This window comes from Mollisia scopiformis, assembly GCF_001500285.1.
Source record: "Mollisia scopiformis unplaced genomic scaffold LY89scaffold_5, whole genome shotgun sequence".
NCBI lineage: Eukaryota > Fungi > Ascomycota > Leotiomycetes > Helotiales > Mollisiaceae > Mollisia > Mollisia scopiformis.
Window position 1 is genome coordinate 1,518,093 of NW_017263585.1, and position 26,299 is coordinate 1,544,391.

Genomic DNA, 26,299 nt, shown 5'->3' on the forward strand with positions numbered 1-26,299 from the left:
GGGTGGGGGAGGGGGGATGGGGAGGATAAAAGATAAATAAGAAGTCGAGAAGTTTTACTATAGCTTTGAAGTCTTTGAAGTCGAAGGCGTGAATTGGGCGGAGCCCGATCACCTTATAAAGGATTAAACCACCTGCACCCAATACAGTTCTTCAGCACGTGATCTATTCTGAAGCTAAGCTCACTTTGGAAAAGACAAGCTCGCTTCCAGTGCTTACATATCATGTATCAACGACCATTTCTCAGCTCTGCAAGCTTCATTTTATCCATCCTTACACAATTCACATATATCCTCGAGTAAGGAGAACAGCTGGATCCCATCATGAAATATGGACTTATCCCACGGTTCACGACACAACGGCACTGCACGGAGCTTCAATGGCTGTTGGACCTGCCGACTCCGACGCAAGAAATGTGATGAAAGACACCCTGTGTGCGAGACGTGTGCTGGTCTACATATCGACTGCTACTATGCACAGGAAAAACCGGAGTGGATGGATGGTGGAGCGAGGCAAGAAGAGATGGCCGAGCGTTTCAAACGCAAGATTAAAGAACATCGCCATCGTGGGGAAATCGTGGAGAGTCTCTCTGTCGAGCATATGCCAAGTATTGATCCTACAAATGCTGCCTGGACTGTACTTCCCCATCTGGACGCTCCGACAGATGATGTTCTCAGGATAACCACAGACATCAGAAGAGATGAGCCGTGTCCCGAGGTACCGGCTGTGCAGCGCCATAATGGGACTACTTGCAGTATCACTAGCAAAGACCCTCTCGTCCTTGGCCGGTCTGAAATCATTCTGCTCATGTTTTGTCTCGAACATGTACTACCGTTCTTGTTCCCGTTCTACAACCCTTCTCCCCTTCACGGTGGCAGAGCATGGATCCTGGAAATGATGATTGGGAGCCCTGTATTTCGACAAGCCACCCTGTGCCAAAGCACTTATTTTTTCTCCCTCGCGCAGGAGACATCCAATCCCGATGATGTTTTCGAGTCGGTGCTCAAACAGACAGGAGATGCCTTCGAAGTACTGGGACAGTCTCTGCAGGTGATTCAAGGTTCAAGCATCACTGAACATATTCACGGCGCTGTACGGATTATGACAAGCATCATGCAGGTACAGCGATTCGAGGTTTCCATCTCAAGCTTCAAAAACTGCCAGTCACACCTCAACGCCGCTCTGACTCTTTTTGAACAACTTCTCAACAGTGCTGGCGAGGCCGAGAACGCCTGTCCCAGCTCAAAGTTCCACGCTGTTATGAGTCTTCTGGGGCCCTCGTCATGGCGCCTGCCTAACCAATGTATCCAGGGGCCAAGATCTGAGCAAGCTGCCTTTCGTTTCTCAGTCACCCTCTTGATGTTGGATGATATCATCGCCAGCACAGTGCTCCAGGAGCAACCTAGACTGTATGAGTATCACAGCAGTCTCCTTGATGGGATTGAATGCCTCATCAATTTTGAGGCTGTTGTAGGCTGTCAGAATTGGGTGTTGTTAAACATCAGCGAAGTTTCTGTGCTTGATGCGCGGAAACATCAGTGTAGTCGTAGTGGAACTCTCGACGTCATGGAACTCGTCCACCGCGCCACATATATCAAGGCCTCGTTGGAAGCACACCTTACAAAGATCGAAATGGAGCCAGCCTTTCTTCCCAAGCGCACAAACAGCATACTAGATGTACTCGGAGCAGATTCACAGCAGTCAACAGTGCCTGCAGACCAAACTTCCTTGGTAACTCGTGTCTGGGCTCATGCAGCTCTCCTTTATCTCTCTGTGGTTGTGTCTGGGTGGCAGCCAGCTAATAACGATGTGCGATATCATGTGGCTCGAATTTTGAAGCTGCTGAGTCAAATATCCCCTCCGGCGTTATTGAGGACTATGGCCTGGCCATTCTCCATTGCTGGCTGTCTTGCGGAGTCAGCTCAAGAAACTCATTTCCGTGAACTGGTGGGAGTCTTGGAACCATCAGTTGTGTTTGGGACTTTGCGCAAAGCACTCGAGATCATGGAAAGAGTGTGGCAAAACAGGAATGCACCTGCTGCTGGCCGCGATCTCGCTGCATGTTTCAAAGGCGAAGGTGACCTTGTCTTACTTGTCTAGGAAGGAGGTCGATCATGTAGTTGAATGATAGGAAACTGAAATGCTTGTGGTACGAGTCTTTCACAGTATGGTATTTGATTCAGTTCTTTCCAATTAAAATGATCAATAACATTGGCTCAGACAACATCTATCCTTGAATGGGCGTCTCATTTGAACTGGACATATCCCTTGCCGTTGACGAAGGTGGCGTGCCATGGAACATTCTCCCCTTGGCTCGCCAGCTGAGCATAGAACTCGCCATGCGCATCTCCATTTAATTCCATACCTATGGGTCTGCCATCTGCTTGGCGCTCATCGGCATAGAAAAATCTATCAAATCAAAGCTGTCAGCACGGAATCGCTGCAAACATTTCTTTTTCACGGGGGACAATGTACTCACCGGGATCCATTCTCCGAGTACGTTGCATCAGCAAGGCCAATCCAAAATGCCGAGGCAGACTTTCCCATGCCTAAATCCAGCATCATCGGCATGGGCACGATAAGGACGTTTGCGATGTTGCCGGTGTATATGAAAGTCTTCTTGGTTTCTTTCGGCAACGTCTTCCATCCCTCGACAGCTTGCTGTGCTGCCACGTAGGCGCTTACCGTGTTGACGTTCAGATCCGCAGTGACGCTCTCCGTGGAAACTGAGAGCACGGAGTCTCTGGCCGGAGGCATGGTGAGCGCCGCTGCATTGTAGACGACGACGCTGGGAGCGATTTTGAACTCGCTCTTCACTTCTTCGAATAGTGCTGGGATGGAGTTCGGCTCGGTGAAGTCTGCCTTGAGGGAGAGGAAACCTTTGTCGTTCTTTGTCCCAGTTCCTTTTCTAGACACAACAGCGACGCTGTATCCAAGACTGGCAAATTTCTCGGCTATAGCAACACCAACTCTGGGCCCGGCCCCGAGAATGAGTACGACAGGATTGGATGCCATTGTGATTCTGGAATCGGTGATAAAGATCGTTCTGGGTGTATTTATCTGGTTCTAAAGAGGTTTAGATTTGGAATGTAAGAATGGAGTTTTCTTGAAGTCAAGATGCCTCCTCTTTATAGGAAACAGGATTTGCATCATACTCCGAATATTCTGGGCAGACCCCGCGGTTCTGACTTTCGGAAAGGAGTTCTTTGCGAAGATTTGAAATCAAGTCAGGAGTTATACGCCTTCGGCTCCGGGTCGATACTCGGACATAATTGTTCTGCATCTCATCAACCAAAATCACTTGCAAAAATACACCTCTTCAGCGGTTTGAGTCTTGCCAGCGGTCTCTTTGGGCTTCTTAGGACCCACAAGCCGCGCGGGTGGGTCCGCTAAGCCAGCCATGCATGAGCCGCGCGGGATGAGCTAGTCCTGCACCTCCATGTCAGCCTTGCATCTGCACTATGAGCCTCTCATGAACTTGAATTATTCGTCATGTCTCAAACTCGAACACATTTCAGATGATAAAACCCGAGTCGTTAGCGACTCTAGAATCGAAGACCGAAGCCCGAAGTTGGACTTACGAGCACGTCAACCCTGCAAGATATTCCATATTAGACTGTTATCTCCGTCCTTCTTCAAGTTCTCGTCCGTCTTCTTTTCTACGTTAGACAAACAAATTGTGGGAAGGTTACGTGTCTGAATCATAAGGCGCTGATCGATTCTTATTCTGCTTGCAACATACACTAGTCATGCGCTTGGTCAATCGACCCGCTCTCCACTCGAAACATATATCTTTCATATTTGTTCTTCTGGCCTTCTCCACCCAATTCATCTCTCCGTGCCCCAAATTTCTTGCCAAGCCCTCACAAGATATTTCCTCTCTCGAGCTGCAACTATCATGTCTACTTATCCCTCAAACACTCCTCCCGCAAGGACGCCCGTCTACTTTCTCGGCATTGGCGGGCCCAATTCAATGGTCAACACAGAGCATCCATCCTACTCCCAAATCATCTCAATTGGCCACGAAATTGCTACACAAGTCAAACCGAGAGCAGTAGTCGTCTTCTCAGCTCATTGGCAAGACGGCCCAAGCAAAGTTTCAATCAATGTTGCCGAACAAGCTGACATCATTTACGATTTCTACGGCTTCCCGAAGCACTACTACGAGTATAAGTTTCCCAATAAAGGAAGTCCTGAGATTGCTGAGAAGGTCATTGAGAAGCTGACGGGTGCTGGAATCGAAGTTGAGAGGGTCGAGCGAGGGCTGGACCATGGTGTTTGGGCTGGTTTTATCGTTGGTGAGATGAATCTCCTGAGTCATTGGTATATATTCCACGGCTGACGCTATGTTACATATAGCTTTCGACCCCAAGAAGAACCCGTTGAATGTGCCAATTGTGCAAGTCTCTTTGTTCGCCAGTGAAGACACAGACCAACATTATCGCATGGGACAAGCACTTGAAAGCCTCCGAGATGAAGGCATCCTGATCATTGGTGCAGGAATGGCTGTCCACAATCTTCATGATTTCCGAGCTTCAAGAGGAACTGGGCAAACTATGCCGTAAGCTGATCTCATTGATTCGGCAGCCTGTCTTCAAGCTAATGTTGTGCAGGTACACCTTCAGCTTTGACGAAGCATTGAAAGAAGCTGCCGAATCAAAGCCTGAAGAACGGCGGGCAAACATGCTGGAATCGATGAAGGCCAGTGATGCTCGGAAGGCGCATCCTACCTTGGAACACATCCTTCCCATGCATGTTGCTGCGGGAGCTGCGGGCTTGGATGTTGGTGAGAGATTGTGGACTTTGCCTGAAGGGAGTTTGAGTTGGGCGCAGTATCGATTTGGGAAACTGTAGAGACATGAGGTAGCTTGAGCCTAAGCAGTTTCTGTTCAAATGCCGTCATTCGCTGATAGGATTGGTCTCTTGCAGTTATTTATTTATGGGGAGACGATGGCAGTGCAGATAATCCAGATGCCTGTTTGAACTGTTCAGCGCTGTTGGGTCAATTTATCTGATTCGTTGAATGCTTTGCAAGAATTCCGAGCACTACATCTTTCAACTCCACCAAAGAGTGTCTTGCATTAGAGTAGTAATTACTACCATCATTACTCCTCATCCCTTATAGTTTCCTTCGGTCTGGTAACTCGAGACACAGTCCATTGAGAGGTAAGCCCGGAATTACAAGTGACATTAGAATCTTTCAGCACTATACGGAACGTTACTTAACCAATCCACATGCTCACGTCGCTCAAAGCAGCCCAAATACGTAATTTTAGGGTGCAATCAATCATGAAGCCTAGCCAAGCTGTAGCTTTTGTGCTTTTGTCGTTGTTCAACTCATCAAATGAATACACAACTAAATTTAGCATCCACAGGTTCACTAGCACATGGAATTTGAGCGCGCTAACAGCCTATTGCGATTCCGTCAAAACCCAAGATTTCAACAGACAAGTATCCACAAAAATCATCCACCAAAAAACCATCCACCAAAATCATCTCGCAAAGTCTAGAATAACTTCAGTTACCTGGTCTCTTGTCGTGATCAGATCGCAATGTCAGACTCTTCTACTCCCCCAGGCTTGACGCCTGCGTCGGCCAGCCAAAGACGAGCCAAACCTGAGCGCAAACCTCCTACATTACGGTAAGTATCTTCATTCAACCGACTGCAGTATGAGTAGTTTAGCTGATCATAGGCAGGGATTCACATCTGGTCAAACTCTTTGCAGGAAAATCGGAGAAGGCGAAGTCATTCACCGTTCACAGGCACTTCGTCACATACTACACCCCTGTCTTGAAAGCCGCTTTTGAAAGCAACTTCATCGAGGGCCAAACCCAGGAGTACCGATTTGACGACTTCTTCAACCATAATACTATCATGCTACTAGGAGAGTGGTTTTATACACAAAACTTGAACCTCGACAATATTCAGGAGGATGGGAATTCAGTTGAAGAGGACTTGATCCAGCACCAAACTCCAAAGGAAGAGAAGCTAGTTGAAGAGAACCCGGCCCAAGGCCAGGTTCCGAAGGAAGAGAATTCAGCTGAAGAGAACGTGGTCCAGCACCAAGCTCCAAAGGAACAGAAGTTAGTTGAAGAGGGATTGGTCCAGGACAAAGTTCCAAAGGATGAACCTTCGGCTGCAGATAAAGTGATCATGCACCAAATTCAAATCCTTGTTGAGCTATGGGTTCTTGCTGAGCATTTGTTGATTCCAAAGTTGCAAAATCAGGTTATGAACCAGTTGCAAAAGGTCTGCTCAGAAACCCGCATGATGGCAATCCACCAATGCTGCTTTATCTACGAGAACACAGCAGCCGGAAGTGTTCTGCGCAGATGGATCGTCTCTGACATCGCTTTCCTTATCGACGAAAGTGTCATTAGAGACTATTCCAAACAATATCCCCATGAAATGCTTGTTGATGTGTTTATTTTGCTAGCGTCAAGCTTTCCAGAGAGGGTGGAGCAGGGAGACGAACAAGATATGGAAGAATTCATAGTCCCTGAAGATGAAGGAGAACAAAAAGGTATGACTTGTTCACCTCTCCATTGACCGCCCAAGTCCACTGACAGGACAGTAGAGAACAAATGAATGTTGATTCGGCAAGGTACTGTGATGAACGCTCGGTCATATTGTCTGCTGGGTAGATGGGAACAAGTATTTGTTGATGCGGTTCGTTGAACACTGAGGAATTTTGAAGTTTCGTTGGTGGTAATATGTAGCGTTGGATGCAGCCATTTGGACATGGAACTGAATACAAACCACACTCCATAAACTATAACTAGCTTTTCCAAATGCAGAGGAAGTTGCAACTTAGTGACTTTGGCTCCTCTTCTTCTCCTCTTTATCTTGAACTCTCTTTTTTTTTCTTTTTCCAATTTCATGTGCTCATTTTCAAAGCAGTTTGTTGTGGAGGAAGGATTTGACTGGAACAATAGAAGGATACGACGTAGGATTTTGATGTGGTAAAGAAGTAACTCATTAGGCTTCCACGATAGTCACAGAATTCTAGGGGGAAACGAAAGGGGTTATTGTTCAAGAGACTAATGAAAATTACAAACAATTGATACTCCTTCGCTGAAGGCATATCCAGCTCCCCTATCACAACCATTCATGACTATGTAATATTACCACACATCTGGTCAAGTTCTAAGTGTAGCGTTCTTGATCTTGCTTGAGCTTGACCGACTTTGACCATCTCTATAAAGTCTGTCAGAAAGTGGAGCCTGGAAACATAAAGTTAATGAGGTCTTATTACTTCTCGGATCCTTGCCTGCTCACGCCCGCTGCCAGCATGAGCATTTTAGCCAACATTTCATGAGGCATACCCTTGATGTTCTTCTATGATCTATGAATCTTGAACTTATGCGAATACGAGAATACTAGATGTCGACAGAGCCGACTTCCTGACGATGTATTCTGAGGTAGTCAAGATTGTATTCTGATACTACCAGGTTGTTGTCAATGCAAAGTTTATCTGATTCGTAAACAGTCTTACAAATACCCCCGCAATTCCCCTATCCACTAACACTAAAGACTACATATATAGAAAGCTGAAGGAACAACATAAAGCAGTATCTAAGCCTCCTTTCCGTTCACCAACAAGTCCAACCAAGCACAAGAGGAAAAATGAATCCACTTCATTACCTCGAACAACCATCAATGCCATATATTCTTTCCTCCCTATGATCAGCCAACACCTTCCCAGCTACCAATGACCACGATTCTCCCCATCTTCCTCCCTTCCTCGTATCAAACGATTGGAGAGCTCCTTCATCAACTTACAACTGGTCGGGGATGTTTCAACTTTCATCCAGAAGCGCCATGTTCAACTTATCTTTTGTGCTCGGTGAACGTAATGCGCATTCTGCGCGATTCGCGCAATTTGCGCTCTCAGCGTCACGTGCGCTCTCGACGAGGATTATGACTCGGGAGGATCAGCTCAGGTATATGGCAGGCTTACACTCAGCAGTGGGTATGAATCGGGAGAAGATGAATCTTGAAGATGAGTGGAAAGCGTCTTACAAACCAGACCGAATTGCCATCGACGAAGTTCGAGTGAAGGATTGGGATAATGATGGTTGTGGGGAAAAGAGAAGGAGATCGAAAAGCAGGAGGCAATGAACCTAGGGAGATAGTAAGTGAGGTAGATGAACGAAAGTAACTAGGACAGGAAAAGCATCATCTTCACTTCACCAAAATGCTGGAAAAATCATTGACTAGAAAGTTTTTTTTATTCCATTTACAACCAGCTCGCCGTGAGACATATGATACAGCCATGCCCATTTTTTAATGTACACCCATTTTTCGTCTCCCTCAGAAGAACTGGAAAAAGGTTCAGTGCCGAAGAAGAGAAAGTACAAAAGAATGACAACTTGATCATGTGATCAAATGCCCGAGAAGAGAAGACAAAAACCCGGTATCAACCACAACTCCACCCGTCGACCTTGACTCTCCGCCAAATTACCGTCCCAAAACGCCATGCTAAGCCCATGTCCCTGTGGACGAAGAAGAAAATGCTATTCGGAAGCGCTCAGACCCCTGAGAAACCTCTCGAGTAATCTTCTTGGGACAGGACATGCACGATGGGATCGGTTGAGTCACCACTTCCTCCTCGAGTACTCTTGCCAGTTTGTGGACGGCTTTCCTTGAGCTCTGTCATGGAGTCGGTCTCGTGCTCATGGTAACGTGACTTGATCCTCTGGTGACCACCAGAGTGGTGATGTGGAATGTGAGGTTGGACGCTCTCACCATCAGACGGGAAGCCGCGTGCGAGATTGCGCAGACCGCTGCCGCTCAGGCGTCGTTGCTCCTTGACCTGCTTCCACAGAGATTTGCAAGCTGGAATGCTGGTGGTAGCGTAGATCAAAGCGTTCCAGAAACCTTGAAGAGGAAGGACGAAAGCGGAGAAGCACTCAAGAACAAGAGAGACATCGTCTGGGTTGATGACCGAGTAGACCCGATTTGCAGAAGAAGGGATCCAGGTCATCATCATTGCTAAGAAGAACAAACCAGCGACCTTGGTGTAGGACAACATCGCGGTAGTAGCTTGTAGTGAAGCCGGTCTTCTGCCAGATTGAGGTGTTCTGTAGCTTGGCGTAGTCGGCGTGAGGACGGACACAGGAGGCTCCGGCAAGGGGCGTGATTCGGAAGGGGATTTCTCATCGTACGAAAATCGCGTGACATTTTCGAGAGGCGCGTCGGCCTTGTCTTTGGAGCCAGCGGTGATCGTGACATTGTATTTAGATTCGAGTGCAGGTGTAGGTGCTCCAGGCTGTTGGCGGCCAGTTGGGGTGAGCTGACTTAAATCGATGGGAGCCGAGGACTCGACAGTGGTTTGAGAAGTAACATAGACAACCTCATTGGGATGACCACTGAATGGATCATGGGGAATGATCATTGGATCAGGCATACGCTTATTGAAGTCACGTAGAAGCTGCGTCTTGTTGTAGATTTCTTTTCCAGCATAGACGTAGATTGCAATAGTCGCTAGAATGACCAACCTAACGTAGTATTAGTGTGCTGCTTTGGTTCGAGACGCGTTTACTTACCATACAGGACCATAGAAGGTCGCAATGCGGAAGACATCCCAATCACTAGAGACCCAACACCACAGGGCAGCATTCCCATACATGTGGCCTTGTTTGGCATTGGTGACGAAGACGAAAGCCAGAGCCGGGACGAACGGGATTCCATAGCAGGCGATAAAGTAATATTTCTCAAGTCTGCGAAGCTCAGGGCCAGTGAACCCGCGGAAGAAGGTCAGGTAGACATTCAGAGCCATGACAAAAGTCCAGAGAGCATCTGCAGGAAGAAACCTACGCGTGGTCAGCGGATTGAAGGTGAGATTGGGCATCACAACTTACATTTGGATCAAGACAGCCTGGAACTGGCACAAGGGTGTGTTGAAGTTGCCATCCGAGACGGCCTCAACTGCTGCTCTAGCCATGATGGTGGCGACATTGGTGAAGATGTTGCCCAAGCAAGCATAGAACACTAAGCGGTTGATGGGTTTTTGGAAAGCTTCCGAGCTGAGGAAGGTGACTGCGACGAATGCTGTTCCACACAAGGAGAAAGCTGAAGCAATACGTTCCAGCTGGTTGAAGGTAGTGAAATTCGCCTGGCTGAGCTCTGAAGCGTGCATCTTTGCGGATGGCTGTTCGAGCGCGTGATTGATCTTGAGAGGTAAAGCAGAAGACAATCCTCAGCAAGGAGGGTTGAAGTGCTGAGGACCAGCTGGGGGGAGGTTCCGTATCGATCGAGGTTGTCAAGAGAGAGTCGAGTATCTGGGTGCAAACGAAAGTGTATGCGTGGAAATTAAAGTAAGGACTGACGTAGGCGTATGCGTAGGCGCGAGAAAGTAAAACCGATGGAGCACATTCAACAACAAAGTTGAGTGGATGTACTTCTCTCGTGGCGAGTTAACACTGAATTGAAAGTGAAGAAGTCGAGTCAAATAAGTGAGTCGTGCTTTGGCGACGACGGTTACTTGCATGCGTAGCGGCTCGCGTGAAGTGAAGCTTTTTTTCTCTTGTGCTCAGGCCAGGACATTCATCCTTCAAGTACTCAAAAGCATCGACACACCCCAATAGCACAAACGGCATCCACAATCGAAGTCCACGGGTCCGAGAGCGAGCAACAGCACCAGCAGATACGCAGAAAAGATCTCCCTCTCGACGTTGTTTGCTCCCTACTGCGCGCGCCGTCATGGACGAAATGGTGGAGAGGGAAGGAAAGGGTTCTTGTCCCAGATCTTATGCAACGCCAGGGCTACCTGCATGCTAGCACACCCGTCTGGGGCATGAAGCTGTGACTGAAGCGTGCCCGTTCGCTACCAAACAGGTCAAGGGAGGAGACAGAAGATTGGATATTGTTCTTGAAGAGGAAAAGGTGCCAGAAGAGAGTTTCTCTGGCATCTCCGCCATCAAGGAGAAAGAATGGGTACGTACCAGGTAGCCCAGCACTCGTTTCCAAATGGGAAGAGATATGCGCGTCCTGACCATGCAGCAGTCAACAATCAACAACATTTCTGGCATCGCGGAATATCGACCCATGCCTGCAGGGGGCTGTGGCATCTCTGGGGAGGCATCGCGGGGTTGGAGCCACTGAGGGACACCGACCGAGACAGGGCATGGCAGCCACGGCAGTGGACGGGGCTTGGATACATGGTCGTTTGACACACAGAAGGCCTTGCCACGGCCAAATCATCGAACGCAGAAGCCGACAACCCCCCCTCGCCTGGTATACCATCGGTTAGTCCAGATGGGAGAGGCTTGCTCTGGACAGGCGTGACCCTTCCACTGCATCGGAGGCGAGCCGAAAACCTGCGATGATAACGCACTCTTGCAGACGTCGTCCTCATGCTCGCCATTCAGGTCGTACAACCTTAGGTCAGATCCGAGCTCGGGCGATGGGCGCAATAGGAAGGCTGCTTTCGAGGTCCCGCCCCATCAGTGCACTCTCGAGCAACTCTCGATTGCGGCTATGACCGTCAGGGGCAGCTCCAACAGACTGGGTCGAGGTTTGGAAAGGCAAACGTTGCAGGGGAGATCATCTCGGCAATTGGTGGAAAGAGCTGGACAACGACGGCACACCGTCAGTAGTGGGCAGGAGCGAAGGTATCCGCTATTGTCAGATTTTGAAAGGTTTTGATTCTGACTTCGTGCGTGTGCTCTTCAGTGCACCAGAAACACAACGAATAGGAGGACGTCCGCCACTTGCATCGATCCACTAAATATCTGGCCTGGAGGTCCACTGATAGTCGAGCCCAAGACAGTGGAGAAGCTGTAGAAACTGGATAGGCGTGGAGGACCCTGGACGACCTCCTCGGCGCCATTACTCGAATCAATCAGTACGGACAATGATCTTCTCCAGCAACGCATTTGCAACCAGGGGAAACCCAGTCGAAATCAATTTTTGAGTACGAGCCGGAGCGTCGCAGTAACATTCTTTCAGCATCTGCACTGTTAAATTGAGGAAAGTCACAGCATAGCTCTACGATCCTTGGTCTTGGAGCACCGAGAACCATTCTTCGATCTGCTGCTAATCCCATTTAGGGGCCGGTCATTATTAGCACCGAAGCAATTGGTGCGCGTCCAGAAGTTGTACCCCTCTCTGCCAACCAACCAACACGAGCTAATATGGAAGAACCTTAATAGTTTATTCATTCGACTCCGGACCTTCGAGGCCCGAAATACACTACGAACAGATCTCGTCGGCTCACACTCACACTCACACGCACACCAATTCCGCTTCCTCTTCCTCAACGCTGCAGGAAACCAATATCAAAAGGGAAGGTGGGCAGTAATACAGCGGACAAGAAGCGAGAACAACAATATATGGAGTCCTCTGGGAAGTTACGTCTCAGCATGGATTACATCTTCGTGTTATCTCGGCCTTGTTCCGATATTCGTTGATTTTCGGCATTCTCAGCTACTCTATTGTGCCGGTGTTGTACCTGACTACTCGACTCATGCATAGAAAACGATATCCGTTGTGCATTGCCGACTTGCCTCACCCAGAAAAGGTAAATACTCAGGTCGATGATCAGGAACCGATCATCAATGAAAAATATTAATATTGGCCGAGCCATTCACAGCCTGCCTTCACCGCCTACAGACTCAACATCCAGTAGAGAGCGCTACCAGTCTTGAGCCTCGAGAACGGCCCGTAACCTTATCACATCTCCGGGTTGCTGCATTTCCTGTGATTATTCTCGAGTCGCACTGACGGCGGCAGAAGAACTTGACAGCGGCATCGGCTGGCTTCGTCTTCTGTTTTGCTTCGACAAATCTACGCGCATGATATTCCAGAAAGGCCTGCAATAGTCGTCATGGAGCGTAGAAACATGATCTACCTTAGGAGCGGCTTGGTCGGAAATTCGAGCTGACGTTCTCATTTCAGGGCTGACAAGATCTCGGGTTGCATGACACAGTGACCAGCTTCGATCAGCGAGGAGGTTCGGGCTCGGTTCACGGCAGCACTGTGAACAGCTCGATGCATCGAGATAGGGGTGATTGCGCATCCTTGTGCCTGGGCCAAAACAGCTACTCGGGTTCGCAACAAGAATTGCGCGAGTGGTCGCTTGTTCCTGCTGTGGAACAGTGATACCTACTTCGCTTCTGCACAAAATACATCTTGATTTCGACTCCTCATGCCGTGGCTCGGCTCGGCGCCCATCAGATGAAACGCCTCGGGACGGGATCAAACGAAACAAAGTCATTATCAGAAGAGTCTTATCAAGCCGTGTCTAGATCCAGCAGACAAAGGGCAGCATCATTCAGGAGAACCATGCATCGAGCTATCCAGAATGAACGTGGCTACAAGGTACCCCAGCAGACTAAAACCTGACAATGTTGGGGTCAGCCCCACAACTCCAGGACCAAGCTGCCCTAAATCTGCGGGATCACACTCTTTTCTTCCGCGCGATTCCAAAAACCGAGTTATGAAATTGGTGGTGGGTCCATAATTTCTGCACTGCAATGAACAGCTCATTTGCTCCCTTTGGGGAACCACATGCTTACAGCAAGCAAAACCTCGGACCTTCAACCGAATGCTTGTCGAGGTCCGAGGAAGACTTTGGACCCCAGATGATTCCGTTTTGTGGGGTTGTGCGATGTTCAAGCTTTGACAGCAAAAGCAATCGAGGTCGCAGGCTATCAACAGCTGTCAAAAACGCCTTTTGGGTAGAGGCTTGAAAGCAATTACGAACCTTCAGCTGCGGCCGCAGGATTGAACAGCTACCCCGCAGCGTTCACCACCAGAAAGTGTATTGACTTGCATTACTCGAAACAACTGACCTCCTGAGTGTCTCAGAAACCTGCATAAATGCACACAATTCTTCTCCGTCACAAGTTTTAGTTTTACAGCTAGACTACAGACTATCCTTCATCGAGAATGTCCAAACCGAGTTCTTGTCTTCACATCTTCAGCTCCGTCCAATCAGCAAGGAGTGTTCGTGTCAGGCGTTTCAAGAACCGTAGCAAGCCTCAATCATTACGCAGTCATGTCAATTACGTCTTCATCGCCGTGTCTATCAAACCCGACAAACGTTCATCCCTTTCCTACCACGAGGCCAACATTCATGCGTTTTGTTTTTAGATCGGAGATCTTATAACGGCATAATTCACGAAAACCAGTTCATCTCTTCGCCTATGTCACAAATTAAAATTCTATATCGATCGAGTAGATGCTCGACTGGGCGCGCGGACCAACTGCCCCAAGTGATGTTTTCAGCGCATCCACAGTCAGCCTTGTGGGTTATCAACATCCACGTCGCCAAAGAGACTCGAGGACCCTGCGTTGTCCGATTCCTCGACGCAGCATCATTTTAAAGCATCTATCTAAAGTCAATGCAAAGGTCATTTTCACACCGACTTCTGTCCTGCAGATTCATCACTGATTATCAACTTTCACAAGTTTCTTGGTGGGGTGTTTTGGAGTAGCTCGAGCCCTGTCCGTGCGAGCGGTAGCGAGGGGGCGAGGCGAGAAAAGGAGGGATGTGCAGCACTTTACACTTAGACCCCGCTGTCATTGTCAAAGAGGCTTTGTGACTTCTTGGCCTAGCTCACGATGTCAAAGTGACACGAACCTCTCCCTAGGGCTTATCGATTGTGTATGATTCGATAGGCAGCTGGGCTGTTGGATTTGGTCAATCATTTGCTGGAGCTATTCGTGCAGAGATGGTGGAAAGGGGTTTCACCACTGCTCGGACCATCGTTCATGCGGTTCCCGTCACAATGTCACACTGCGGGACGTTGAAAGTATGGGGACGCCACCAGAGCATGGCTTTGAAATTATTGCGAGCCGTCTCCATGGTGCCTTTTCCTGGCCGATTGTCGGCCGTCCTCAGCTGGTTGCCATGCTTCTTCGGTCTTCGGTCTTCGTGCGAAGAGCTGTCGGGATTACTTTATGCGTATCACTGACAGAGCATCAGTTGCAGGTCTTTGAAAATGTTTCCTGAGTATCTTCATTTCAATTCATCTCATGCTCTGCGAGCGCAAAATTTATCACTGCCAAGCCTCGCATCTTCCTTCTTTCAGCTTCAATATTACATTTAGCGTTCATTTCGTACCGAGTGCCTAGTTAGGATATCGGAAATTTCGCGGTGAATGTTCGGAATGTTGGCTGCGCTTGGAGCTAAGACTGTTTATACAGGTGAATACCCTCCTGAGATCTTCAATGGAAGTGGTGTCTATAAAATATCCCTGCTATTCTTTCTTTCTCCAACATCAAACAACAAGAACTCCTCCGCCGCCAGCCACCAACATAGGCTTATGGTCCGAAGTTGGTCTTGTTTTTGGGGACTGAGGAGCCGGTCTCCAACTGATCGGGTTGGGTAGTTGAATTTCTTCTGCAAGTATGTCATTTGTTTTTGTTGGTCCATGTTGAAGAGAGCGAGTTGGAGTTCCTGCTGTCAAGTTCACGCTCAGTTTTCAAGTCTTGAGATCATGATTCTGATACTCCATGACCATAGTAAGCTGTGGTGAAAGATAGGATGACACCGTCCCATACCTCAATGTCTGTTTCACGGCGTTGACATGGAGAAGCATCATCCGCCAAGTAGGAACTGCTTTCATCTCTTTAGATGGTGACTTAGGGTAGCAGCAGCAACAAGCTTTGTTCCTCACAACCAGTGCTTTCATCTAAACCCGAATTTTGCCTATGATCTGTCAATGTAAGTTGTTGTGACATAGTTGATAACATTAATATATTCAACAATGACCTACGATGATCAGATCCACCAACAAAGCTTCGTCGAAGACCAGTCTCAACTACCCAGTACCTCACAAACGGCCCCTTGAGTGGGAGTCCGAGGAACTGTGTGCCTGGATACCACTGTTTTCCATGCGTCTTAGATCTGCATGTGGAGCGGCCGCCTCATCCGCCCTTTTATACTTCCTGGTAAATTGTTTGCTTTCTCAAACTTCCAACATGACTTCCAAACATAGAGGCAGAAACCCATTCACTTGGTTTGTAGCTTTGGTTGGTTGCCTTGCCACTCTCGTAGGGTGAAATTACGACGCAGCAGAGTCACCAGTCACATTGAGAAGTGTGCCAAATGAAAGTGAATAATTGTGGTCACACGATCAAGTTAAGAAGGCGGATGAGGCGGCCGCTCCAAACTCACGACAACCTCCTTCCATCAGAAATGCATACATACACGGTGTGCCAGGTGTTGTAAGAAACTCACAGAAGGAGAAGAAGGAGTGGTTGAGCTGATCGAGTTGTTTTGCAGGTTTGTATATTTGCTATCTTTCACGTGTAATGATTGATGTAGCATGTTGACAACTGAATTGAAGTTGACAATAATCGTCCAGTATAGTTCTATGCAGCCGAGTGGTAGCACGTTTTATGAGGAGAATATGTCGTGCTTGTATTTTGCAACTTGAAAGAGGTCCTAAGTCGTGCAGAAAGCTGGTGACATACGGGATGTTCCAAGTGCTGATTGTTATGTGGGACATGCACGCGATTGATCTCCGAGTGGGTGGTAAAGGATCAATTAATAACTCTGATCATCTTCTTGACAATCCTCCAAGTCAGATGTCCTAGGCAGTAAGCCTCACTATGGCGACTTGGTAAGTACTGCACTGGAGATAAGTAGACAAGATCGGACATAGCTGTTGTCAACTAAAAATCAATTTTATTGTTGCCAACTTGTTCTTTGTTCTTCATTGAAAACAAATAGAGAAGTCTCTCAATTCGAACCAAGAACTTCTCCATGAGTTTCTCAGGCTCTTCAAGCCACGTACCGATGGTGTACCAGCCATGAAGATGCGGAATTGGAACATGTCCAATCTGGGAAAGATGCCAGACGCATTCCAGGTTTCCATTATTGAATGCCTCATACATAAAGAATAAAAATACAGTAACCCAGACTATGACGATTTAGTAAGTACTGCACAGGGGTGAATGGACAAGATTAGAGATAGCTGTTGCCAACTAAACGCCATCTTGTTGTTGCCAACTTGTTCTTTGTTCTTGATTGAAACAGCAATTTAAACTCAAAAGATTTCCATGAATTTCTCAGGCTCTTCAAGCCACGTACCGACGGTGTACCAGGTCCAATCTGGGAAAGACGCCAGGCGCGCGTTCCAGGTTTCCATCATTGAATGTCTCCGACATGAAAGTAGCGAATATCTCCTCAGCTGGGTACTGGGATGCCTCAATGCTGTTCGCCGATTAGAAGAAGAATGGAGCGGCCGCGTAGCCCGCTCTTTTATACTTCTTGGTTGTGGGAAGAGGGAAGAAGTCTCATCCACCTAAGGCTGCGATTGGGAAAGACAAAGAAGTGAATATGAATAGCCTTGTTGTTGAGGAAGGAGTGAATGTTTCTATAGAGAGAAGAGAGAGAGAGAATTGTTAGGTGAATGGACCTTCTGCTCCTAGGTGGTTCTATGTGTAGTATTTGGGTATAAAATCTCTAGTCTCCAGCTCCCCTCGTGGAGTGAGTGTTCGAAGATCGCAAGTACACCGTCACAACCGTGAGCCAAGCCCAAATTGAGACCGTCATGAGATGTTTGTTCTTTGCACGCTTGGGGTGTCAGACATCTCTCTGGGTCTGCTAATGGTCATAAGCTTGGATGGTAATGTGAAGGGGACTTTGACAATGAAGACATGATCAAACGGCGATGAGCCGAAATCGGTTGACAAGCAAGAAAGATTGACAACAAAACAATGCTAGCGAGGCCTCTCTTTCGTGGTGATCGCTGTGGATGCCGTTGACTCTGGGCTCAATCTCAGGCTCTAGGTTGTCGTCAGAATTGTCGGGCTCGTCCTCATTAATAGGGTCTTGGGTGTTATCCAGATCGACTGACTCTTTGTGATGAAGAAGTTTGGAGCGGCCGCCTCACCCGCTCTTTTATACTTCTTGGTTGTGGGAAAGGAAAAAGGTCCTTCTGTGTCAAGCCTGATTTGAGCTATATTCACTTGCAAATTGAGTCAGCGGGAGTTGCTTGAGTGAGTCAAACACAGGAGTTTTTCTGAATTTCTAATATTCACTCAGAGCGAAAATTGAAAAGTCTTTGTCCTCTCCTTACCCGCCACAACGACTATATATACGACCCTACCACACCGCTGCGGACGTTCGAAACAACAGTATCCAGAATCTCTGCGGATGGTGTGTGGGATCCAGAGGGGAGTAAATGGGGCATGCAGCGGACGTATTTATTGTCCAGTCCGGGAGTTGTCAGAAGGATACAAGGGAGATGGAATGATAATAAAAACAGAATGGCGAAGGATTGGATTCGATTGCGACAGAGGTATTGACAACGGAAAAGAATCGACAAGAAGATTATATGACTGGACTAGGTGATGGATAGCTGCACCGACATTCAAGCTACCTTGATTGTCTAGCACAAGAATCTTGGTATGGGGAATTATAAATCATTTGCTGGATACGGACCGCTATCCCTGTCCTGCTGCGCCTCTAACAATCATTAAGTAGGCCAGCACTGTGATGGGGTGATGTAATTGCGACAAATTGGCTTGAATGGTGTCTATCTGGGAGCTCGGCTAGCGGAACAACTGAGAGATGCAAGCATATCTTTGTCATCTGGAATGCTCCCAACGCCGTGTGTCGATGACAAATTCCAAAGATTGAGCAGTGAAAGCGAAGTGCGCTCAGCAGTCCAATGATATGATGAGACGGCGAGATTTCAAAGGTAACGCCAGAGCAAGTAGAAGCATGCTTACCCCGCGCCACCTTTAGCGCTTACACTTCAAAGGAATATTCTTTCTCATGGAATGAAGCTTGGTACCCCTACATTTTTACAACTTTCATAGTCAAAATGTCTCAAACGTTCCTCATTACTTCCGCCACTGGATCTCAAGGCGGCTCCACGGCCCGCGAGCTCCTCCACCGCGGCGCCAAAGTCCATGCCTTGGTACGCGACCCCTCATCCGCAGCCTCCAAAGCTCTCCAAGCTCTCGGAGTCGCCCTCTTCAAAGGCGACTTCTTTGACCTTCCTGCCATCAGGTTAGCCCTCACCGGCGTATCCGGAGTCTTCCTCAACACTTTCCCCAACTTCAACGAAGGCGAAGGCGAGATTCAACAGGCCAAGAATGTCGTCACAGCTGCCAAAGAAGCAAAGACCGTCACCACGATTGTTGTATCGACCGTCTTCAAAGCCGGCGAGAAGTCCGAGATCGCTGCTTCCAAGCCTAACTTTCCATTTTTGAACCTCTATCTTCATCAGAAGTCCGGTGTCGAAGAGGTTGTCAAGAACGCAGGATTTGAACACTGGACAGTACTCAGACCAGATTGGCTGGACTATAACTACTTGGTGCCTGGCTATGCTATCCATTTTCCGGAGTACAGGACAGAGCATATATTGAGTACAAGTTATGATCCGAGCTTCAAGAAAGCCCACCTTGATCCTGTCGATGTAGGGAAGTTCGCTGCTGCTGCTTTATTGGACCCGCAGAAATTTGACAGGCATGTGCTCGAGCTTGGAGGTGAGCTTCTTACGCTCGAGGAAGTGGCGAAGACTTGTAAGCAGTGATCTGGCTCGTTTTTTGTTGACCTTGTTTGTTGATCATTATATTTCGCTGCCGTGACAGCTTTGACTCTTTGACGCCTGTTCATAGTTGAACAGTGTGCTGACTTGTTATAGTGAGCAAGGTTGCGGGTGTGCAGGTTAAGGTGCGGTATAGGACCGAGGAGGAGACGAGGGAGCTGGTCGAGAGCAATAAGATGCCTGTCATTGAAATGCAACTTTGGCCTAGAGAAGTCAGCTTGGATTATGATGCGAGCGAATTGGATCAGTACGGAATTAAGCTTGGAACGTTGGAGGACTATTTGAAGAGAGAGAAAGAAAGGCTCTTGGACACACTTGGAGTCCCAAAGGTATGACGGTCAAAGCAGTAGGAGATGTATCTTCATTCTCCGTCATTTTGCTGTATATTACAGCAACCAATACCCGCCACTTCTCATTCTTGGCCTATGCCACTCCCATTGCTCCATATTCTGTTGTACAATCGGTAGTCCATCACTCCGCCACTATCGAATCGGACACGGTAGCTCTGATAAGTTGCCAAGCTCTTGAGCGATATTTAGGCGTCGAAACCACTTTGAGTAGGCTGGGTGTAGCTGCCTGGTGCTGAAGGAGGCTTTGGTCCCGGAGTATCATCTCGCGCAGGAAAGCCAGATTGGTCGTAGCTTTCTGCACGAGGATGGCAAAGTCCACCGATGCTTGCTGGACTGAAATTGAGATCAATCTCCCAATCATAAATACGCTCATCGCTCGTTCTATTATCGGTAACCGGCTTCAACATGTCGTAAACATCAGAAAAGTTGCACAGCTGCAGCAACGTCGGCTTCGATGATTGTCCATCCACTATCTGTCCTCTGAGATTCTCCCTAATGTCCTCGATGTACTCCAGATACTCAATCGATTCAGGATCTAATCGTCGAAAATCAGAGTTCGTTCGGGCTTCTAGGTTCGTAAACATTCCAACATATTCCCATGCTTTGTCCGACATCCAGTAAGGGTCACGACGTAGTTCTTCGGGATCTCCGCCCTTGGCTGGTGGTTGGAAGGCTTCAGGATGTTCGTACGGATATTGTAAAGCAAAATCAGGTCTTCGAGGCATATGTTGAAGTGTATAGAGACCTGACATGTTGGCAATCTCTCTGGGATCTTCGTGCCATTCGCCTACAACACTTAGCATAGGTAAATATCTTAAAATAGGTCGAGAAGCAACTCACCTGGGCATAATCCCTCTCTCATTGTCCGATACCAGTAAAATAACTGTCTTCGTCTCGCGCTTCCCCGATACCGAGGACATGTAGAGATGGAATGATCTTTGGTATTGCACGGCAAGCACCCTTTTAGATATCCGTAGGGCGTATTGGCATTGGGATGTCCACCCAGTTGATGAACAAGGGAGCCACACTCAGCACAAGGGGCATCAGGATGATTCGTAGGCTTCGGTTTCGCGTTATGCTTCGGGTTATGCGCACATATACGATTGTCCGTCCTCGTTGGTCGAGCTTGACGGCCTCTCATGTGATGACGCTTGGATACCATTGTGAAAGGATTGAAAGGTTCCTAGGAATCAAGAACAATCCAAGCTTTGCGATATGCCGAAAGGTTGACGAAGATTGGAGGCTGGGAAAAGTTGGAGTGAAGACAGGATGTAGAGAGGATGTGGAGAGGACGTTGAGAGAAAGTAAGGTGAAAGGCGTTATTTGATAGCTAGAGGCAACTCCGATCTTGAGACTCTATAGAGTGAATCTATCGCCTTGCGCGCTATGATGTGTTGATGTTGAGCGTCTATGCGACATTCTTGTGTTGGCGGCTGGCTTTCCTTCTTTGCAGCTTCGCTCGAGTACCTAGGTACCTAATTTTGGCTTGGAAGCACGTGAAGGTGCTGCAAACATTTTGACAAGTAAGCCAAACGTTTGGCTCGGTTTTAGCGCCAACTAGCGTCCTTGGACTTCTATAAAGAAAATCTTCCTCCCACCAAATTCTTCTTTTTCTTTCTCCAAGCTGGCCAGCTTTACCCTGGAGCCCGGATCCACTCTTTACACAACTAAGAGTCTTGCTTGACGGCTTTGCTGTCGGATGACCTCTTCCTGCCCGGGGGATTTGGGTTGCCAGGGGAATCCGTCCCGCATGGGAGGGTATTCCCTTGGTGACGGGGGACGAAGAACTTCCACCTCCTCGTGGTGTCCCCTGGAAACTTTCAAGTGAAAGGCTAGGAGAAGTTCAAATCAGGTAAATCGATCATCCCCGCTTAGATAGATCAAATACAAATTACTCTTCAACCAATCGCTGTTCCATGCTGCTTGTGACACCTTTGTTGACATTCGCGCTCTGAACTTGACTTCACGATCAGACCTTCCAGAGTGAGACATTCAATCCAGCATAAACCTTTACAGCCCATGAAGCTGAGATCCTTGACGACGCACGATGAAAACTTTTCACTCGATCTATGATTCTAGCTATGATGACGTTGCCGCCTTCTATCACCTTCGCGGTAGCTTCTTTTTCTAAACCTTCCAAAGGCGAAGGAGGAGTTTCTTTATTGGGTACTTGAATTCCGAACTCTGTATATGCCGCTACTCGGCGAACTCGTCAATGTGATTCTATGTTGACATTACTGCTCCATTGCGCCCTCGCAGCTACTCTCCGAGCATCGATCTCCAATTCCAGCAGCCCTCTTCCTTGTTCAGCAACTGCGACATGACAGCCATTAACCCCACCGAGGAGACCTATTTCTCTCTGCTGTACTTCTTGCAAGATCGTTTTGACGCCTTGGATTTGCGCGTGCTGCGCTGCTTGCGCAAAAGTGAAAAGTTACAGACCACCTCACCTTCGGACCTAGGATGCACGACGTCATTAGTTGTTTCCCCCAAACAAGATATGTTTTATACAAGACTATGCAACAACGCGCGATACAGCAGTTGTACGGAGGAGTCATGACAACTGATGCGCTTAATGGGCATGGTGAAGGTCATGGAAGTACGAATACACGTAAGGGGACGATTCGTATCAAATGTCCGTCTGCCCGAGGGCTTTCTGAAAGCAAGGCTATTCATGGCATATTGAGTCACCTCAAGAGCTGAGCTACATTAATTGACGGTTGCTGCTGCACTTATTATCTGCCATGGGAATCTTGCAGTTGCTGAAACAGGACTAAGGGAGTATTTATGGTTATATTCAACAGGAGAGCCACCAACGCAATACGAGGCACATTCATCTGGTCGTCAATCTGCATTGGTAAATGGATCATGTGATATTTTGTCTGTCATGCATGGCCCTGTCTTACTGCCGCCAGTACAGGCAGCTGGCACATTACATTAAAGCAATTCGTCAGTGCCGTGACATTCATCTTGCTGAGATACCCAAGTTGAAAGATTCTCAAAATAATCTCTTCACCAATAGTGAAACAAGCTTGTCGTGATTTTCCAGAATACAATGCCCTAGAAATATTATTAGTTGAAGATCATATTAAACAGTAGATCCATACCCGTTCTTAATTAAGCTGCTCTCGCTTTTGTCTTCGAAAGCTCCTCAGCCCCTTCTTCATCGAAAGCCTCAACCTCGATCTCAAAATGCGCAACATCGGCTCCTAGGTGAGAGACGCCAACCTCCGTCCATACAGCGGTATGATTTGGCATCCACTTTCTAAGGTTCTCAACAATTCGAGTGTGCTGGGACTTTATGTCTGTACTGTAGGTGACGACTTTGTAAACTTGCTCCCAGCCTTTCCCACCAGCATGCTTGAGGTTGTTGTCAACGTTCGAAAACGCTTGATCAATCTCTTCCATGAGATCCTCTTTAATGAGCGTCGATAGGTCAATTACTTCAGGGTTGGGGTCCCAGCCACCCTGACCGGCGCAGACGATTCGATTGCCGACACGGATTGCTTGACTGTATGAGAGGTTCTTTTGCGCCCATTCACCGATTCCGGGGTAGGCATAGGATTTAAGTTGTGACATTGTGAGATCGTGTGCAAAGTTACTTTAAAGGCGGAGGAACTCGAATAGATATAATACAATATATACATGGACGTGCATCATCCCCTCCAGACTAGACGGTTACTACAGCCGTGACGTATCAAAATTCTTAGTGCTGAGGAATCAAGTTCATGGCGCTGATAAATCAAATCTACTGCGCCATGAAGTTGCATCTATTGGCGAAGAAAGTCATACGATAGGTGGGCTCGCAACATTAATGTTTGATCCAATCGCGTGCCGGTGCTCGGAATAGTCATAAGTACTGATGTACTTATTCACGTCCCGAAATTTAGGAATCAATTACTCTGGTGGACACAGGAAGCACCACAGAGGATCGAACGAATCCAGTCTTGATGAAAGCATGGTACGAAGGAGTGCACGTATTAGAACAAGGAATATCTAGTCTACGCAAAGTGGAAGACCCCAGTGCAGGAAATTATGAATAGTTGAAAGAAGTCGAAGCTCCTGTGTCCTGAAACCAAACTCAACCTTCTCCGGAGTAGAGGGATAGTTACAGCTGTTGGAAATGAAATGAGGGCGTTGTCCTTCCGACCTCTCAAAGTCTTCTATCACGCTCTTCTGCCACGTCTTCGTCCACAATTCAACTTCTCCCAAGCTGTCTTGAACCTTTTCTGCCATTTATCGTCTCCTAATGCTACCCATAAAACATAAGTGACAAGCACAACGGCAGTGAGCGGAAGAGTGAGAGCCAAGTACCAAGACCATGGTGGGAGCGAACGAACGTTCTTCATGGCTTCGAACTCGGGCACTGCCATGAGTATCTGTAACACCATTAGTGCCCGTTCTAGAATTCGTGCTGAAACTTGGAAGTAGGAACATTACTCACAGCGATGAATGTCCCTGGGAGGAATACCATGGTCAGAAGAGCCAACGCTTTCATCTGCCGAGTATCTAGTCTCGATTGGTGGAAGGTGTCCTGTATAGCATTAGCTTCAAACTCAATCTCGTTGTCCGCAGACACAGTGCTACCAACTCTCTGGAACGCCAACGGGATTGCTTGCAGAAGGACATCACATTTGTGTATCTGCACATGATAATCCTCGATCAATCGGCTGAGGTAGTCGCTTGGGTCAATCTCTTGGGATGTCGGACTTGACATGGCTCGAAACTCTTTGATGGACTTTTTCATACCGAACAACTGCGCCTTCCATGCTGCTATTCCACCTTTCGCGTAACCTACTTCGAGAAAAAGGTTGAGAAGGCCATGAGAATCGTCACCCCGATGATCATATGTGCCTGGTTTCGGCGTCGCTCGTCCCATTGTCACTGGTAGTCCACCATAGATATCTACCAGAGTCTCAAGCAAAGTGACTTTGTCACTCACAAACTTGAGGCGGGTGTTTCGCTCGAGCTCGAGGAAGATCTTCATCAAGGTGAATGGGGAGAACAGATTCCCGCTCGCAGCTCGTAATTGTCCAAACGCCTTTATGATCTCTTGGTCATTCAAGCCTAGAACCAAAGCATACATCTTGCTTTCAAGGTCTTTCGTTTTTGGGAAGTATGTGATAGTAATCGCCGTGTGCTTCTCCATCTTTTCCTCCACTCTAAGAGTGTAAACTTTGCCAACACAATTTAGTCATTGATTCTCCTCAAATGTGGGGTAAAACTCACCTTTGCACTCGCGTCCTCCAATCTTGCATGGAATTCGTGAAAATGAAGCAGCACCGTTCTCAAGCAGTATTGGGAATGCACGGTGAATGTGGAAGTTATCCACAATAAGCCGAAATGAGACCTCGTCGACAGGAATGTGCTGGAGGATGTTCGCATCATCAGAAGGCAAGTTATCAGGCGCTACATCACGTTTGAAAAATCTGTATTGGGATTATTAGCCTTTTCCCGGGCTCGCGATTGAGTCACCTCAAGCACTCACAAAAAGCTTGCGGCTTTCTGCGGCATCTCCAAGTCGTAAAGGGACTCTTTGTCGTCAAACCATGTCGCCCAGTCTTTTACATTGCCAAATGTAGCCCAGTGCAGTGCATTATTATCTGAGTTGTCTTCTTCATTAATTGCCCAGCCAAGTGCGACTCTCGATCTTTGCCTCTTCGGCGCCTTGAAAACGCTGTAATCAACAGCGTCGAACTCGTGAGTTTTCCATAGAGTATCCATAGTATCTCAGTTAAATTACTGGTAAGATAGATTAAAGAATAGAATAAGATGTCCTTGCTTCCCAGACTCGAGAGTTGCCGGAGTTACGTTGGGAGTTTGGCTCTCATAGATGCCGCATAGTAGGGTCTTTGAAAAACATAAAGATCACTTCAGATCGTCGATCTGAGAGAGCCTTGGAAGCCACATTTGCAGTGCCAGCCTCATCTCAGCCGCTTGAGAATAGAACTATGAATTTCAAGCGCAAACCTCGCATACTTGTTGGGATTTCTGCTGCTGAATTTTGTAACCATGATGAATTTGCAGCAATGTTGATTATTCTCAATATACTCCACTCTCATAAGAGAGTATTGTAAAGACTAACATACTATCTTGCAAGTTACGTAGACAACGACATTGATCCTTTAGTGCGGTATCGTGACATACCTCAAATTGGGCCGGCCCGCCAGCCTCAATTTATGTGACAGCAGACCTTCCTGTTTCCGAATGCTTTCGGAACGAAGTGGCTTGCGGCTGGAGTCATAAAACCATGCACTCTCAAATGATTGGTTCCACATCCAAGAAAACGGGAAGAATTGCGCTCGTGAGATCGACTTCATTGGTGGCCAAACTTTTCAAGAAGTTATATTTGTAACATTATATGCCTCATTTCAAATGTTGCTGTGAAAGAGTGTGACTTCGTAACACGTATTCTTTGTCACATAGATGACCACGT

At 47.6% G+C, this 26,299-nt stretch overlaps 10 protein-coding genes across 10 annotated transcripts; 4 read left to right on the forward strand and 6 right to left on the reverse strand.

Moving 5' to 3' along the window:
* Positions 1-231: 231 nt before the first annotated feature.
* Positions 232-2,311, forward strand: LY89DRAFT_433046 (uncharacterized protein). The gene is made up of 2 exons (XM_018207491.1): positions 232-2,168; positions 2,219-2,311. The coding sequence occupies exon 1, from the start codon at positions 329-331 to the stop codon at positions 2,096-2,098; it is 1,770 nt and encodes a 589-aa protein (XP_018075766.1). The 5' UTR covers positions 232-328; the 3' UTR covers positions 2,099-2,168; positions 2,219-2,311.
* On the reverse strand, positions 2,245-3,013 carry LY89DRAFT_665843 (NAD(P)-binding protein; the record flags this gene model as incomplete). The annotated part of the gene is made up of 2 exons (XM_018212873.1): positions 2,245-2,407; positions 2,478-3,013. The coding sequence occupies 2 exons, from the start codon at positions 3,011-3,013 to the stop codon at positions 2,245-2,247; spliced, it is 699 nt and encodes a 232-aa protein (XP_018075767.1).
* Positions 3,014-3,926: 913 nt separating this feature from the next.
* On the forward strand, positions 3,927-4,852 carry LY89DRAFT_547989 (Extradiol aromatic ring-opening dioxygenase; the record flags this gene model as incomplete). Its single annotated transcript, XM_018208267.2, has 3 exons — positions 3,927-4,296; positions 4,358-4,559; positions 4,612-4,852. Coding segments are annotated over 3 exons (813 nt in total), but the record flags the coding sequence as incomplete, so codon positions are not given.
* Positions 4,853-5,550: 698 nt separating this feature from the next.
* LY89DRAFT_730195 (uncharacterized protein) lies at positions 5,551-6,587 on the forward strand (the record flags this gene model as incomplete). Its single annotated transcript, XM_018219450.1, has 3 exons — positions 5,551-5,639; positions 5,696-6,522; positions 6,577-6,587. 3 exons carry the CDS (start codon positions 5,551-5,553, stop codon positions 6,585-6,587), a joined length of 927 nt encoding a protein of 308 aa, XP_018075769.1.
* Positions 6,588-8,215: 1,628 nt separating this feature from the next.
* On the reverse strand, positions 8,216-10,278 carry LY89DRAFT_433069 (uncharacterized protein). Its single transcript, XM_018207492.1, has 3 exons — positions 9,863-10,278; positions 9,548-9,814; positions 8,216-9,499 (listed from the first exon to the last, which is right to left on the reverse strand). Exons 1-3 carry the CDS (start codon positions 10,138-10,140, stop codon positions 8,530-8,532), a joined length of 1,515 nt encoding a protein of 504 aa, XP_018075770.1. The 5' UTR covers positions 10,141-10,278; the 3' UTR covers positions 8,216-8,529.
* A 2,086-nt stretch (positions 10,279-12,364) lies between these two features.
* LY89DRAFT_433118 (uncharacterized protein) lies at positions 12,365-13,348 on the reverse strand. Its single transcript, XM_018207493.1, has one exon. It carries the CDS (start codon positions 13,216-13,218, stop codon positions 12,706-12,708), a length of 513 nt encoding a protein of 170 aa, XP_018075771.1. The 5' UTR covers positions 13,219-13,348; the 3' UTR covers positions 12,365-12,705.
* A 5,377-nt stretch (positions 13,349-18,725) lies between these two features.
* On the forward strand, positions 18,726-19,957 carry LY89DRAFT_639407 (NAD dependent epimerase/dehydratase). The gene is made up of 2 exons (XM_018211619.1): positions 18,726-19,487; positions 19,610-19,957. The coding sequence occupies exons 1-2, from the start codon at positions 18,785-18,787 to the stop codon at positions 19,846-19,848; spliced, it is 942 nt and encodes a 313-aa protein (XP_018075772.1). The 5' UTR covers positions 18,726-18,784; the 3' UTR covers positions 19,849-19,957.
* Positions 19,958-20,048: 91 nt separating this feature from the next.
* Positions 20,049-21,025, reverse strand: LY89DRAFT_730198 (uncharacterized protein; the record flags this gene model as incomplete). Its single annotated transcript, XM_018219451.1, has 2 exons — positions 20,049-20,650; positions 20,704-21,025. 2 exons carry the CDS (start codon positions 21,023-21,025, stop codon positions 20,049-20,051), a joined length of 924 nt encoding a protein of 307 aa, XP_018075773.1.
* Positions 21,026-22,639: 1,614 nt separating this feature from the next.
* On the reverse strand, positions 22,640-23,555 carry LY89DRAFT_715598 (putative L-PSP endoribonuclease family protein). Its single transcript, XM_018218220.1, has 2 exons — positions 22,971-23,555; positions 22,640-22,923 (listed from the first exon to the last, which is right to left on the reverse strand). Exon 1 carries the CDS (start codon positions 23,440-23,442, stop codon positions 22,981-22,983), a length of 462 nt encoding a protein of 153 aa, XP_018075774.1. The 5' UTR covers positions 23,443-23,555; the 3' UTR covers positions 22,640-22,923; positions 22,971-22,980.
* A 103-nt stretch (positions 23,556-23,658) lies between these two features.
* LY89DRAFT_433164 (uncharacterized protein) lies at positions 23,659-25,787 on the reverse strand. The gene is made up of 5 exons (XM_018207495.1): positions 25,352-25,787; positions 25,093-25,292; positions 24,455-25,038; positions 24,308-24,397; positions 23,659-24,242 (listed from the first exon to the last, which is right to left on the reverse strand). The coding sequence occupies exons 1-5, from the start codon at positions 25,585-25,587 to the stop codon at positions 24,030-24,032; spliced, it is 1,323 nt and encodes a 440-aa protein (XP_018075775.1). The 5' UTR covers positions 25,588-25,787; the 3' UTR covers positions 23,659-24,029.
* Between the last annotated feature and the right edge of the window lie 512 nt (positions 25,788-26,299).

Bases quoted from the DNA above. Each gene is read 5' to 3' on its own strand.
- LY89DRAFT_433118 (XM_018207493.1), bottom strand. From the start codon at position 13,218: ATGACTTTGTTTCGTTTGATCCCGTCCCGAGGCGTTTCATCTGATGGG.
- LY89DRAFT_639407 (XM_018211619.1), top strand. From the start codon at position 18,785: ATGTCTCAAACGTTCCTCATTACTTCCGCCACTGGATCTCAAGGCGGC. The intron at 19,488-19,609 runs GTAAGCAGTGAT...GACTTGTTATAG, and splicing joins CGAGGAAGTGGCGAAGACTT to TGAGCAAGGTTGCGGGTGTG.
- LY89DRAFT_433164 (XM_018207495.1), bottom strand. From the start codon at position 25,587: ATGGATACTCTATGGAAAACTCACGAGTTCGACGCTGTTGATTACAGC. The intron at 25,293-25,351 runs GTGAGTGCTTGA...ATCCCAATACAG, and splicing joins CAGAAAGCCGCAAGCTTTTT to ATTTTTCAAACGTGATGTAG. The intron at 24,398-24,454 runs GTTGGTAGCACT...AATGCTATACAG, and splicing joins TCCCGTTGGCGTTCCAGAGA to GACACCTTCCACCAATCGAG.
- LY89DRAFT_715598 (XM_018218220.1), bottom strand. From the start codon at position 23,442: ATGTCACAACTTAAATCCTATGCCTACCCCGGAATCGGTGAATGGGCG.
- LY89DRAFT_433069 (XM_018207492.1), bottom strand. From the start codon at position 10,140: ATGCACGCTTCAGAGCTCAGCCAGGCGAATTTCACTACCTTCAACCAG. The intron at 9,815-9,862 runs GTAAGTTGTGAT...GACCACGCGTAG, and splicing joins CAGGCTGTCTTGATCCAAAT to GTTTCTTCCTGCAGATGCTC. The intron at 9,500-9,547 runs GTAAGTAAACGC...ATACTACGTTAG, and splicing joins ACCTTCTATGGTCCTGTATG to GTTGGTCATTCTAGCGACTA.
- LY89DRAFT_433046 (XM_018207491.1), top strand. From the start codon at position 329: ATGGACTTATCCCACGGTTCACGACACAACGGCACTGCACGGAGCTTC.